The sequence below is a fragment of the Sceloporus occidentalis genome, unplaced genomic scaffold, assembly GCF_023333645.1.
Source record: "Sceloporus occidentalis isolate IW3139 unplaced genomic scaffold, rSceOcc1.0.p SCAF_24, whole genome shotgun sequence".
In the NCBI taxonomy this organism is placed as follows: Eukaryota; Metazoa; Chordata; class Lepidosauria; order Squamata; family Phrynosomatidae; genus Sceloporus; species Sceloporus occidentalis.
In genome coordinates, this window is record NW_028317004.1 from 11269780 (window position 1) to 11285602 (window position 15823).

The window sequence follows — 15823 nt, forward strand, 5'->3', positions numbered from 1 at the left end:
ATGTTTGCTGTGATCAGCAGGCCACTATGTGTTCAAACCTATTTATGGTGTATGAAAAATTGATATATCTGTATTATACCAGAAGTCTTTATTCAAAGCTGATAACTTTTATTGGGCCAAGAAAAGAGCCCTGGGATCCTGAGAGGTTTTTTTAACTTTTTAACTTTTTCAAAATCAACTTTGGCTAAAGACTCCATTATGGCAATACAAACATCTGCTTGGTGATTAAAAAAGCTAATTATAGATTTATACTGACATCATCATTTGACACAATTACTAAAATAATGTATGTCCCGTTCACTGGACGCATACTCAATTCATCCAGCAATTCACCACTTTGCTGATGTCTAGAGGGTTAGTTGAAAGTGGATATTTATCAGAGTGACAAAACCTATAAACCTCAGCTTGCAAAAAGACAACACTTGGCTAAGTAGGGTTTAATGGAGATCTTCCAGTAATAGCTGTATTGGCTATCTCTATTATATGACAAAACAACATAGAGATGCTATACAAAATGTTAATACCTCGAAAAGGTTTGAACTTATTCTCTAAATCAAACTCTTGCCTTCCGACTCTTGATAGGTCAATTCGCAGGTCTGGACAAATGGCATATTCTTCTATAGTTTTACTGATCTGAAAAATTTTGTCAGTAACAGCATCTGGAGCAGGCCCTGAAAAACATACATTGAATTAAGTAATATGGACAGAAGCATGTAATGTTTTTGAAATTACTATGTTGTCATTCAACATTTGGAGTGCTAGGGGTTGAGACATTGCTAGTTGTGTGAATGTGATGATCAATTTCAATAAGTGTTAAAAAAAAACTTCTGTGTCTTTCACCGCAAAAAGGATTTTGTGGGAACAAGGGTAATTATTTTAGACAGCTCACCCTGTAAGCTAATGCTATGCAAAGCATACTATCATTTTTTCAATTTGAAACAATACTAAATGGTCATAACAATTCTATTTACTTTATGCCCAAGACAGTAACAGTAATTGCTGAACTGTAAAAATACACACATGCCCTTACAAATGCTCCCCAGAGAAACACTTACTTGCTATTAGACAATTTTTCCCTAACATACAAACACTTTCACATCACACACACTCTCTATCCCCTTTCTAGTTTGCTATCCATTTTGTCCTTATCTCTCCCCTTTCTCTTTATCTCTCTCCTCCTCTTTATCTCTCCCCAATTCTCTTTTTCTCATTATCTCCTCCCGTTTTCATTTTTTCTTAACTTTCTTTTTACCCTTCTCTCCTGTATCCCCATCTCTCTTCTCCTCCTTTTCTCTCCCATTTCCCTTTATCTCCCTCATTGCTCATTTTCTCCTTACTACCTCTCCTCTTTCCTACTCGCCTTTCTCTCTCTCTAGCCCCTTTCTTCCCATCTCTTCTTAACTTACTCTCTCTCCCTTTCCTTCTTCCCTTTTCATTGTGATATTGTGGTGGGGACATGAGGTCTGTTCGAAAAGACCTTCATTACAGCGCTCCCTTGTGGTGCTTGCTGCTTTAGTGCTGAGCTTCAGGATATGATGTCATATCTTGATGCAAAGCATCAATTGCAGGTAGTATCGCAAAGGGAGCACTGAAGCAAAGGCCTGTAGCAACAGACCTTTGGCTTCATTCATTTTGGGCCAGTTAGAGGAAGATCCATGATCTCCTCAACTGTCCCAGTTTCTCCCTCTGTGGCAAGTTGAGTCCTCCTCTGGAGAACATCCAGATATCCCCCTTCCCTGGAATTTACCAGAGCCACCTGGTACTAAGACTCTACATGGGTTCTGTATCGCCCCCTGATTAAGGAACCCAATTAAGCTGCCTGGGCTGCCTAGTAATAAGACCAGCCCTGCTCCTAGATGTTTGTACTTTACAATAATATTATTTACAGTGGACCAGGGCAGATCTAGCACAGCAGAAGTTTTAGTAACTGACTTGTAGCAAAGGTGGCATCCTATGACAGTCCATGTTTAAAGTCACTGTGCTCTTCAGTACCCATTCTACTGGCAATGTTTGTCTATGGAGATGGCTGCCTATCTGCTTGATTTTATACACCTGTTAGCAATGAGTATGGCAGAAACATCTAAACTCAATAATTACGAGGAGTCAACAGATTTTCATGGGAAACTTTGCTTGGACGTTTCCAGGAAGTAATGAAAGACATGGAATGCAAAGAACTTGCTAAGATCCTATCTAAACAGATTAAGGGCTGCGAGAGAGGCTGAGGAAGAATATACTGACTACTGGCATGTACATGTATGGTTCTCTACATCCATTGCATTCAATGCATTTTTTAATACCTAGTAAATGGTTATTTTCCACCGTTTACATTTAGCTGAAGGAATTGGTCTTTAGCAACTTTATCAGTGAACCTATAGCATTCTAGTTTACTGAAAAGGCTTATGTGCTGTGAGGACTTTCCTTTCCATAAGAGGAAATGAGGCCTATATTGAGTAGTCCCACACATGTGTTTGTCAGCAAATTGCTTTACGGAGAAAATGCTGACAGAAACATGTGGAAGAGCAGGGCCTTTGAAGTCCTGTACAAGTCAAGTTGTAATGTAAAAGAAACAGAGAAAAAAATCAGATGACTGTCCCTTTAAATCATATGTAATCCCTAATACATATTGTAACGGGTTCACCAAGAGAGCTGTAGTAACTCCCAGAGATCACCCACATGTATCCTCCTCTTGTCCCCGGAAACACTTCCAGCACCAGCCAGCATGTGCACCTTGGAACCCTGCTATGTGTACCCAATAAGTAGGCACAACTACCTTGAACTGAGTACAGCAGGAATGAACAGTTTATTGTTGTAAAACATAGACTGATATAGCCACAGAACTTCATTAACATAAATTAACATTGATAAACAGGTACATGTAGACAACCCAACCTTTAATCTCCCTTTAGCTACTGAATATCCCCCTGGTAGCCATCCTGTTAATGGGATTAGTTTAACAATGGAGTTCCTGCCTGTTTGGCAGCCAGGCTGGAGCCATCTCTGAGTACCTTGGGCCCCTGTATGACAGGTCATTCTGTCACACATATTTTGCACACATCTAAAATGTGTGCAAACAGCAGATGATGAATAGAGACTGTGAGGATTGTGAGAAATAGTCAACATATGCTTATCAAGAAATATATCTTTGCAACAGTATTTTAATGATTAAGGACTGTGGATTAGGTAATGTTGGCCAACAGTTATGACTTGGCTCATTCTGGAGTGCAGTTGTATCAGCATCACATATGTTTAGAAGTAAATCAGTATAGATATATACAGAATTTTGTAGTTAGGGATTATATAATTACCTCCATTGGCAACATTAAATTTGATTCCAAAGTCTCCTCCAGGTCCTCCTGGGTTGTGACTGGCTGTGAGGACAATTCCTCCAATAGCTTTGATCTTCCGGATGATGCAAGACACAGCAGGCGTGGACAACAATCCATTCTGGCCAATAACCAATCGCCCAATCTGAATACACCAGGAAAAAGAACAACATATCAGAGCCAGTGGCCACTTGTTTAAGAGGGCAGGATGAAATTAGGTTCCAGAACCCATACATACTCTTTTGGAGTCTTAACACCACTGGCAGTAGGGACAAACAAAAAGTAATAGCCTATAAAAAAAACAGCTTTGTAGGCAGGAGGTCCATGGCAGTGTATGATCAGTGGCCATAAAAATAAAGACTTCAATCTTCTGTGACAACCTTAGATACTCCATGCTTAAACTGGCATGTGGCTATTTTTTTTATTTGGGCATAAACTGGTGTCTACCAACAGATGGAAATGCCTTCTGGTTTCTAGCTTTAGGTCACCATTACACTAGGGTAGCTCTGAAACGGTAATCAAACTAAAACTACAATATCCGGTTGACTGCCCCTGAATTACACTAAATTGGACACAGATGGAGAACACACATTTATCTTAAGCTAAGAGCACATTCAAAGTGGTTCAAATGTTTACGTACAAGTTATGGCATTTGTACTTTGATTGCATTGTGGAAACTGCCTTCTATAACACAGAAACATAGCATGTGATGGCAGAACATTCAGGTTATTCTCCTGTGCGCACGGGCATAGGAACCCGGGGGGGACGGATCCCCTCCAGGAAATCATGTGGGGGGGACCGATAATAGAGAAATCCCCCCCAGGGCTGTAAGTGGTGCACAGGTGCCCGATCAGCAGCTGCCGCGTGCAGGACTGGTTGGGGAGATCAGTGTGCTCTCTGTCACTGAGCGTCGGGCGATGGGATATGACGTTTATATCCCAGCCCCGGCGCTCAGCATAAACAGCTGTGCGCAGCCGCACTGCACTGAGAGTGAGTGGCAAACCAGAAGGAGAGGATGAAGAGAAAGCAGAAAGGAAGAAGAGAAAGGTAAGAGATGTGAAGAACGAGGGGGGGGGTGTTTGAAGTGGAAAACGAGGGGGGGTTGAAGTGGAAAACGAGGGGGGTCTGATGTGCAAAACGAGGGGGGGTCTGATGTGCAAAACGAGGGGGGTCTGATGTGCAAAACGAAGGGGGGGGTCTGATGTGCAAAACGAGGGGGGGTCTGATGTGCAAAATGAGGGGGGTCTGATGTGCAAAACGAAGGGGGGTCTGATGTACAAAATTAAGGGGGGGTCTGATGTGCAAAACGAGGGGGGGGTCTGATGGTAGATATGTGTGTGTGCATATACAAATGGTGAGGCATGTATATGGGCAATGTTTATGAATGTGTATGGGCACTTGGGCAGGCATATGTGTGTGTGTATAGGGCAGGTGTGTATATGTGCGTGTATGGGCACGCGCATATAAGGGCAGTGTATGTGCAGTGTATATGTGTACGTCTGTATAGGCAGTGTATATGTGTACGTCTGTATGGGCTGTGTATATCTGTATGGGCACTGTATATGTGTACGTCTGTATGGGCACTGTATATGTGTATATAAGGAGTGTATTTGTCTTATAGTGTATACGTCTGTGTAAGTATGTGCAAGGGCAGTGTATATTTATGGGGAGGCATGTGTGTGTGAGCAGTTTATGTATGTTTGGGCAGGCGTGTATAAGGGTAGTGCATATGTGTGAGTACTGGCAAGTGTGTATGTGCAGGCAATTGCAGCGTATATATATGTGTTTTTGTGGGCAGGCATGCGTAAGAGCAGTGCATATGTGTGTATGAGCAGGCATGTCGTACTTAAAGGAAAGAGAATGATTCCCTGTAAATCCAGGCCTATTTCTGGTTAAAATGAGTGTGTGTGTTACTGTATGTAGCATTTGGACACAAGAGAATATTGCGGGGTGCTACTTGGTCTAGGGCATCACTAATACAAAGCGCCACGTGTTAAATCTAGGGGTAGGCAGAGTAAGTGAAGGATGTGTTTGAATGTGTGTCTGGGTGTGATAGCGTATGTTTGTGGGTATGTTATTGTGCACATCTGTTTTTATGGGTATGTTAGTATGTTTCCAGGTGTGTTACAGTGGGCATGTGTCTAGGTATATTAGGGTGGGATTGTTTTGGGGTGTATTATTGCGTGTGTGTGTGTTTGTTACTGTGTGCATGTGTATGTATGTTATTCAAGTGTTTAAGTGTCTGGATATGTTCCTGTGTGCATGACGTGTTAGGAGTCTTAGATGGTTCCTTGAATACATCATAGTAGTCTCTGTGGCCGTGTCCAGTGCGGTCCATCTGTGGTTGTAAGATTTTTATGTTTCTATATAAATGTTTCACATATTTTTTATGTGGGAATTTTCTCTCATTCATCTAGTAGAACGTTTTATGAGCTGAAGGTGTTATACCAAGACATTTTGGACAACACTATGCTTCTAACTTTGTGCCCCAGTGTACAAAACAAGGTCCATAAAGGCATGGTTGCAAAAATTCCCCACGGAAACTCTCCAAAATCTTGTGGAAATCGTTCCCAGAAGAGTGGAAGCCGTTATAGCTGCAAAGGGGGACCAACTACATATTAATGTCTATGTATTTAGAATGTGATGTCATCAAAGTCCCTGTTGGTGAAATGGTCAGGTATACCCTACCAGTAAAAATGCTATCCCCCCCAGATTTTTAGGGGTTCCTACGCCCATGCCTGTGCGCTCTTGCTTTTTTGTGGATATTGCTTACACAGAAGCCCCCTTTCTGTAAGAAACTGATTTACTTCATAAGACACCATGGAGAATTTTAAAAGTATAGCCCAATGGAAAGCATTAGCTCTCATTCTAGCAGCTCTACCTGGATAGAGAGAGGTGCTTGCTTCAATGCAATGGAACTGTTTAGCTGTGTAAGAACCATCTGCCATTGCTGTGCTTCTGCAACAGATCTCACTGCATGTAAACAACATCAGTCCGAAAAACATAGCCTTCTATGGCTGTTATTTAAAAGGGAGCAGCTGCCTAGGACAGCATTAAATGAAGCTCTGCATTGTTGTGGTTATACCTCTGCAGCTGCCAAATTACATGATATGTTCCCTCTATGTTTTCTTTGAACATGCTGTGTCCCTGAGAGATTGCCGTGGACTGTATATTAGAGCTACACGCAAGTGTTCAAGCCCTGTTTCCAATAAAATTCAATAATTAAATAAAAAGAAATAAAAAATATCATATCATAAAAGAAACTGGTTGTTTTTTCTTGTCCCTCTGGATAATTATGAAACTTGTGGAAAGCCAGCCATTTATGGACATAACTCAAATGCTTAGACACAGCTGTCAGGCTGGCATGCCAGCTCTTAAATAGGCCTGGATAAGTGAAAGTAACATGAAGCTGAAATCAACGGCCATGGGCCAACACATGATAGAGGTAGCAGTCATTGAAAACAGCAGGGCCATGCATTCTAGCATTTCAAACCATTCCAATCCTTTATTCTTAGGTAGACCTTATTCTAGTATGTGACTCATACTTCCAGAAGCTCTCTGCCCTGGTAAAATTACATCTCGTTTGCATTGCTTACCTCCTCCTGTGATTGTATGTTAAAGATGCTGTGTGAATTTAACACTAAATGGAGCACTGGAAACATAATTGTTAGTCCAAACACTTACCAGAACATACCTTAATCTTGTAGAATTAAGTTACATTACATTTTATTATAGAGCACCGGCTGATTCTGCTGCATTATTACAACAGAGGAAAAGTAAAAATTAATGGTAAAAGAACAATATACAAAATTACAATAATATTAAGATAATAAGTACGCGCTAATAGATTGTTGCCACATAAACTGAAATAGTTTGTGTGTCTTTTTGTGATTAAACAAACAGTGGTAGAACACATACGCAAATAAAAAAAAACAATAAAACATTTCACCTACTTCATGGGTAAAATATTTTGGCGTTTGTTGGTAATGTTCAAGTCATATATGTGTCAATTATAGCAAATAAAGTATTTCACAGACACCATAACTGGCAATAGATTCTGAGTAGAATTCTCCATCAGCTATACAATAACATGTTCATGCATTGACATAATTATGACCCAACTCTGTTTTAGAAACTATCCTAATCTATCTTTACCATACTTCACCCAATAAATCCATGTGACATGTTTGGGCCAGTCTATGATAGTAACATATTCAGTAGTGATTGGATGGAAAATGTCTGCCTGCTTCCATGTTCTCAATATGTTCCATGTTTTCTATATTTTTGAAGAAATTGAAACCATCTATTGGGAAGGGGTGTTAATAAGTTGGATTGTCCAGTAGGTGAAGCCAATGCCACTCCCTTGCCCACAAAAAGAAAAAGTTGACCCAGGGAAACAGGAAAGCAAGACTTCATCTGGAGACTCAGACCCAGAGAGTTTCCAGGTATGCATATATAGCCCTAAATGCCAAGATGAAGCTGTAACACAAGAAATGTGTTTTGTTTATTTTATGCCAAATATATCAGACAGCAAGACCAAAAGAAATGGCTACAGAATCCAAGAAAAATAACTCCAACATTTAATTTAGATATTTTACCTTTTAAAAATATGCATAAAAATGGGGAAGGGGCTGCTGTTAGTGTGAACGAATTATTGTAAGAAATAAATGTAATTGAATATAGACAGACAAACCTAAAAGATGAATGACAATATGAATAGGTCATCAGCAGCAGTTATCTCAAGGAACTACATCAGACTTTACATAGTCAAAGTTCCATTCTCAGGCAGTAAATTACATTTGCAGATAATAATCTAATGAAACCTATCACATTATTTTTTCCATTGTTTAGGAAATAAACTCCTTCCTTGCCATTGAGATCTTAAATTAGCTTTCCATTTCTGAAAGAAATAATGAAGATGTATGTAACAAAAGAAGCAATGAGCACAATTAAAGGGCCTCCAGCTCAGTTTTTATGTCCTCCGAAATGCTCCCCCTTACAGCAAATTTTATTTTTTTTCCTTAAGCATAGGCGGTTTTATCATTTGAATAAGCTGATAAACTGACTTATAAATTGAGTGATTCACTTTGTGAAAGAATTCACACAGCATTTATGTGAGTATTCTGAGGCCTAGCCATAGCAGGCATTTTCAAACAGCTAACGGGGGGGAACATCACATTGGTCCATATTCGTGAAGGTACTTTTTGGACACTAACAACCACCTCCAATCTCATGGCTATCCTAAATTTAAGACAAGTCATAACATTCTAGTACCTTCTATGTTCCATTATGTATCCCCTACACACACTCTTGTATTGTTCTGAGGACCACTTTGGAGTGTCCGTTCTATTCTAGCAGTCCACCTCAGTTTGAGTACCACTGCATTAGACTACAAATTAAAGATGCCCTATTTCCAAGAGAACTAAGATAATATTTATTCAACACCGACACATCTATGCTTAAATACATTTATAGGATACTCTTTGTTCATACTTAAATAGACACAAAAGTTTGGTGAAAGGGAGCAAAGCAATCCCCAAGTAAAGTGAAATATCTACATATGTAAGAGTATACACCTTGTTGTGATATACATCAAGACAGCAGGTACATTGCTAATAGAACTGTGATTCAAACTGTGTTGTGGCATCAAGTTACCAGCATAATATGTAAAATATGTACACATTTCTGGTCCTCAAAAAAAGGCTTTTCAAACTTCTCATTTCTGTAACCTGACAGCTATCAGATCACATTTTGGGATAAAAACATAAGGTCTGTGAGTAATTTATACATTATAGAATGTAGTGAAAGACTTATGGGTTTCTAGGTTCAAATGCACCTGCTGTCATCTCTCGTTTTAATAAGTAAAAAATAAACACTTCATGATAAGGGTATACTAGATATTTAAACAAGGTAAACAAGTAAATGATGCCTTTCCTTTACTTAGAAAGCTTATTATTCAATATAAATGTTGATTATGTACCCAGTAAGGAGTTAAGGTACATGGAAATGTAAAATAGTGATGAGGAATATATTCTGACTACATGAAAGTGATAGATAAGTGGAACCTCGCCGGCTTTTATTGGGCAGCACAGCTATATTTGGAGCAGTTAGCAAAAAATGTTTTAATTCCCGTTCTGAATGTAGAACCTTGCACTAGAATTGCTGTGGTATTGCATTGATAAATGCCAGGTGGGAGTGGCACACCAAGCAAAGCCCAGTGGACCACTGGCCGATTGCGCTGCTTACTCAATCGATCTGCCACTCCACCCACCAGCTAGATATGCCTGTCTGCATGCTGCCTGGGCATTAAAGCATAGAGGAGGCCAGTGGCCCTAAAGTGTCAGAACCGCCTAGTCATCCCTAGTGTAGCCATGAATGCAGCTCAAATAATGCTTATTACTACCATGTTAATGAATGGCAAAACTCCATAATGTAAATAATTGATTATACCAAGGCTATATGTTCCCTTATGATGCAAAGGTTCTCTAAATTGATTTTAATATGGTTTTCATTAACTGTTGCATTATGGGACAACCAAGAAAGTAAGAACCTCACTGTGTTTCACTGCAAACAAGCTGGATATTCATGCTCTTCAGCTTAAGTCAGAGCGTTGTATACACGGAACATCTAAGTCTATACAATTCAGATTTTCAGGGAAGGGCTGGCACCATTCAATCCAGCAGGCAAGCCCAACCTAGATACCCAATAATATTGTGCTGTCCCACGTAAATTTGGCTAACAATGGCTAACACAACAACAACACCTGATGTGCCCATTCTGATAGATATTTGATTAAATTGACTGCATAGAAGTACAAAAGAAAAGATACAGTTAGGGTGTAAACTCTGCCTAAAGCCCTTTCTCTAGAAACCCTAAAAGTAAAAAAGCAAGACCGGGTAATGGCCCAAATCACAGCAGCCCAGGTAGCAACTACCCACTTCTATTTACTTTCTAAAAGTCATATGTCTTAGGGTTCTTAATTTCTCCTCAGTAAAAGTAATAGGAATCCTCTGATAAATAAGGTGCCTATACTACTCATGTAAATGTATAGCTTGGAGGAGGGAAGAGAGATAAGGTGTGTTAGGAATATTTAAATACATTAATTGATTTAACAAAGTATAGCAGGGAAGCTTCTTTGAAACAAGGGAAAATGTTAGAACACGATTTGATACTAGAGGTTCAGAGTCCTAGATGTAGGAAGTTTTACTTTACTGAGAAGGTGGAAGATAACTGGAACAGCATCCCAGTAGGCGTGGTAGAGGTTAATACAGTGAGTCAATTAAAACATGCATGGGATAGACATACGGCTACCCCGATAAGGAATGATTAAGGATTGAGTTTTACATAAAGAAAAACAAGCAGACTGGATGGGCCAAATGGTTCCTATAATATTCTTTGTTTGTATGTGAGGCGATTGCTAAAAATGTGCACTGTGGTGGGCTCCAATAATCAGATTCAAGAGGCTATCCTGTGTACCAATTTAATATGGCTCATGTCCTGGATTCCTCATATGTCCACCCTCTGGCAATGCTCCTTACCCCATTGGCTGCTGCCATCTGCACAATGATCTCCATTGCCGTCTTGCTGAAGTATCTGCCATCACTTCCCACCACCATGGTACATCCCTGCCGGTCCCGCAGGTCTATTGAGGAAAGCACACTTTGAATGAAATTCTGCAGGTAGTTCCTCTTGCTCTCAAACACTGCAGTGGGTTTCCTGAAGCCATTGCTTCCAGGTTTCTGATCATCATAAGGGACAGTTTGGATAGTTAGCACAGGAATGGGATTCACCTCCATGGCTACTTTCCCTTCCAATTTTGGTTACGCTGTCCGATCCACTGAATCAAGAGAACAGTAGAATTGCACAAAATAATAGCTATAGAGCACAAGAAATAGAAAACAATCCCTTGTCCCTTGATTATCCTTCAAGTTCCACAATCCTGTTAGCAATGAACTATTGATAGTCTTGGAAATCTCAGTCTACAATCAGGTATTTCCTCTTCTTTCTATCCCACAGTGCATTCAAACTCTGGAATTGGCTGCAGTTGTCAGTATGGAAACATCTGCTGTTATTGAACTTCTATGGAAATCCCCTTTGAAAATGATTACGTTTTTTTTCTCCTCCAGTAATTTTTTCCCCCTCAATTTCTGCGTCTTTCCTCCAGACGTGAGAATACAACTCCTCAGTAATGAGGTTCTGAAACTATAGCTCTGCAAATGAGTGTCTCCTCCCAAACCCTTTCCTACGCTCCACAGCTCTCCCTCCCTCTCTTGAATCCTGTGCCTGTACAATGCTTAACAAATGTTAGTCTTTGAACAAGAACAGGGGTTTGCCAAAAAACTGGGAGGGCTAAATATTTGCAATCAACAGAAGCATAAGACAAAAATAGCCCAGTGAAAAAAAAAAGCCGTCAGAGAATTGTCCTTTAGCTGTGTAACTGGATGCTGTTTTGTGTGCAGTAACATCTGTTCATGGGTATCAAGTCCTGTCAATGTTTAGGAAGGATGCATCCCATTCTAAAACTTTGAGCATGCACAATATCTTGGTTTTTCAACACGTAATGTTACCTTTAATATTGTTGTCAACCAGAAATGTCACATTATTAATCAATTTAATAAATATATCAGTGTAACCGAGCATACTTTAATAGGTTGGCAGCATTGTATTATTCTTATAATACGTTGCAAGTAGGTTGTGTGAAAAGAAGAACTATGATGAGCTCCAGTGTTAGCTGCGATATGGACAATAGAATTCCACCAAATCTGGAAAAAATAACAGAAAAAAGTGTATTGTGCTGAAATGAGTATTAAAAGCGCCCTGTGCTAGAAATGAGTCAAGTGACCTATGTTGGAATGAGTAAAGTGATAATAAATGCAGTAAAAAAAAAAAATGTAAAAAAAAAAAAAAAGGATAATTGATAATCGTCAATTCATAAAATAATAGATAAATAATTCAGATATAGGGAATAAATTAAAAAAGAATAAATAACAATAAATAAGTAGAAAATATACAAATAAGTAAATACATTTGTCCCAGATAAAAGGTCAAGCTCGATTAGTGCAAAAGGTTCTATAAACAGCACCAAAAGTTCAAGATCCTCAATGAAGTGCACTATAGTATAAAGTGCAATCTAGACCACTCTCTTATTCCTCTTATTGGCTCAGAATCTCCATGGTATATGGCTCTCAAAGAAAAGGGTATCTCACATAAAAAACTAAAAGAAAAAAATCAAAAGTGTAATAGTGTAAAAATTGTAAAAAATCAAAATGTTACTCACAAAGTTGGCTCAGTTTAAAGATAATACGGAGTATTCAACAGGCTAATCACCAGATGGACGTCCCGTCATATAGAGGGGGTTAAAAATAGGTTGCTGTACTATTCTACCAATGTGCTTTAGATGTAACATAAGGAAGTTTTGTTTCACTGAGAGGGTCGGAGATAAGTGGAACAGCCTCCCAAAGTAATGTTAATAGGGAATTTCATCACAAGCATAAGGCTATTTGAAATGTAAGACAAAACCAAGGGCCAACTCAAGTTTGAGATTTTGCATCAGGACGAATAGGCAGGCTAGATGTAATGAATCGTTCCAAAAATTCGTCAAATTCTATGATTCTGTGTTTAACATAAGAAATCTATGTAGCATACCAAGTTGCATTGAAGGATTTTAGACATCCAATGCGGTTATCATCCCATCTTCCCCGTAGTCACCAGTGTAATCTATTATTAGAGGGTAGCACTAAGGCAGTGAAACCATCTCTATATGGCCAGATTTATCTTGAGGAAAGTGTCCATTTATTGGGACATCTAAACGCAGCAACATGCTTGTGTCAATGCCAGACCCTGTGTATGCACCTACACCCATGGTAAAAAGCAATAAACCACACTATAGTTATAAAAAATGCATTAGTGCACATAACTATGACTTCCTAGATGAGTTTATTATAAGGTCACAAATATTTAGCAATTGTTCCACTGCTTTCACCTTAGGGTTACTTCTTCTAGTGACCTTCTGATAGTCTTATCGGTTCATGATGAACAGCTGTGACCTATTTGTAGATTCCAAACAGCCCTTCTTCCTCACACCAGTGGAACTGCATGACTCTGGTGTGTGAATGTGTTTAAAGGGACAGGCTACTGCCCCCAACTGCCTCACCAATGATGAATGCATTTCCTGCAATGTATTTAGCTGCGGGTGCAGGGAAACAGAGCAAATGCATAAGAAAACATGGGTGAAAAGTAAGGTGAATTAAGGTGAAAAATAAGGTGAATTATAAGGATTAGCTGACACTCCACTATTGTGCATTAAAATCCACCTTTGGTATACCTGGAGTGCTCCTTGACTGAAGTACCATCGATCTCCGGGTCAGACCCCCACCCAATTTATTTTAACCCAATAACGACAGACACATGAAACTTGGGTTGAAAAGGCCACAGCCAATTTTATTATTAACCAAGTCAATGCCACGCAACCTTAGGCCCAACACCTCGTTGCGTTAACAGGGCAAAGACTACCAAATGACCACATAACTATAATAAATAACATCCATACACATAAACAATTAACAAAGACCATAAAGCCTACCAGGCAAACCACCACACAGGGACAGACATACCAAGATGCCCAAACCTGAGGCTCCCAGCACCACCTACCGGGAACCTCATATCAAATGCTCTCCCCCAGAGGATTCACACCCCCTAGATGCCTGGTAAGCTACCCACCCGGTTGTGACAGCATGAGTACTCCAACATACCCCAAAAAACAGGGAGGGAGGGCGGAACAAACAACACAAAGGTAAGGTGACTCCAAAATGTCCCTAAAACTCGTGTCACAACCCCTTAAGTAACTTTCCCCTAAAACCCCATCCCCAACCAACCAAAACTGGTGCCAAAAAGCCTGGCCCTACTCGGGCGCCAGTCAGGGTCCACTCTGGCCATGATGGCCCCCACGGGGCATCATTAGGACAATCATTCTAAAGTAACAACACATATAGTGAACGTGTGAGTTTTCACGTTTCCTGTTATATAATTAGCCAGAACTATAAATATTCCCGAAAGCTATGCATAAGCTATTTAAATTCTGATCTTCAGGAATAATTTTCAGCAGCTTGTATAACATACCTATTTCATGACCAATGTTTTTTCATGTACTAAGGCCCAGTGCATTTGTGACATTTGTTTGTTAAAGCATTATTTCCTTAGAGCTGCCACCCTAGTTGGCTTAGGCCAGAATACGTCGCTGCCCACACAGCAAACACTACCTCCCCGGCATAGCTTCTTCACAGTTCTATTGAAGATACAGAGTGAGAAATCGAGGACAGCACATCGCAGAAGATCCTACATATGTACCTAATTCTGACCATTAGCTGCACAAACAGTCAAGGTAGCCATTGATGAAGGAATACAAAATGCTGCACTACATTATTACCAGAGCGTAGAGCAGGGTGGGCTAGCCTGCGGATCATTAGATGATTGGATGAGGGGCTGAGAGTTGTGGGCCCCGGGGCCCATTTAGCTGTACTTGCTCCATATACCAAATAATACCAGCCTTCCCCACTAATAGAATAATATCTTCTGATCTTTTTTATTGTCATCTTTAGCTATAGTGGGATTATAAACAGGCTAATAGATACATACATTTTCCCTGATTAGTATGAAGTGAATAAACTAAGCAACAATAAGTGATTGAATCAAATGGAATACACGGTATTATTTTTTATTGATATATATATATATATATATATATATATATAGTTCCATCATAATCCGCACAATTGGATTATTCTGATTACAAATGTCCCACTGCATCTCTTTCCTATGGGTCTGCCTGAGATGGGGGGAAGGCTAGCCCCTGCTAGACCTATATACATGAGATATTCAGCAGTGGACAGAAAACAACGCCAGGAGAGTGGGCATGATCAAAGCGCACTTCTCCCAGCCAAAGGTTGAATCATTCCAGATATTGCTATAACCAATAGCAGAAAATACATTAAAGCCATATAAAGTATAATAAATCCAATACTGAGAAAGACAATGGAGAAATGTTGCGGATGAATGGAACTATTACAAATTTCAACTCCTGAGATTTGTACACTCTGCAATCAGGGGCGTAACTAGACGCCTCAGGGCCCGGGTGCGAGAATCTGTTAAGGCCCCCCCCCCCCCAAAAAAACCCCATGATTTTTACCCAACATTTTTTTTCAACTAATTCAACAAATTCAATTTACATATTGAATCATATCTGTAAAAAAAAACAAAGAAAAAGGGGCGCATGTACAAAGGGCATAATCCAGGGGTGTCCAAGTTTTTTCTGCAGTGGGCCACTTCATCAGAATTGTATACGTGCGAGGGCCGCACTAATTTTTCACTGTGACAAAAAATATGGCCTTTAATAAAATATGCAGATTAAAATAAAGTAAATAACACAAAACCTTTACTCTTCCTCTCACTGATTTCTGGGCCTTGAAAGTTTTGCGACTACAAATTCAGGATTCCCTAGATTT

The 15823-nt window shown here is 39.7% G+C and overlaps 1 protein-coding gene across 1 annotated transcript in view; it reads right to left on the minus strand.

Annotated features, from left to right (window-relative positions):
• Positions 1–11119, minus strand: part of LOC149300619 (phosphoglucomutase-like protein 5) — a 49941-nt gene extending 38822 nt beyond the window's left edge. Inside the window, exons 1-3 of the mRNA XM_089485090.1 lie at positions 10862–11119; positions 3306–3468; positions 525–671 (exon numbers count right to left, since the gene is read on the minus strand). Coding sequence (XP_089341216.1) covers positions 525–671; positions 3306–3468; positions 10862–11119 — 568 coding nt within the window. The remainder of the gene's footprint in view (positions 1–524; positions 672–3305; positions 3469–10861) is intronic.
• Between the last annotated feature and the right edge of the window lie 4704 nt (positions 11120–15823).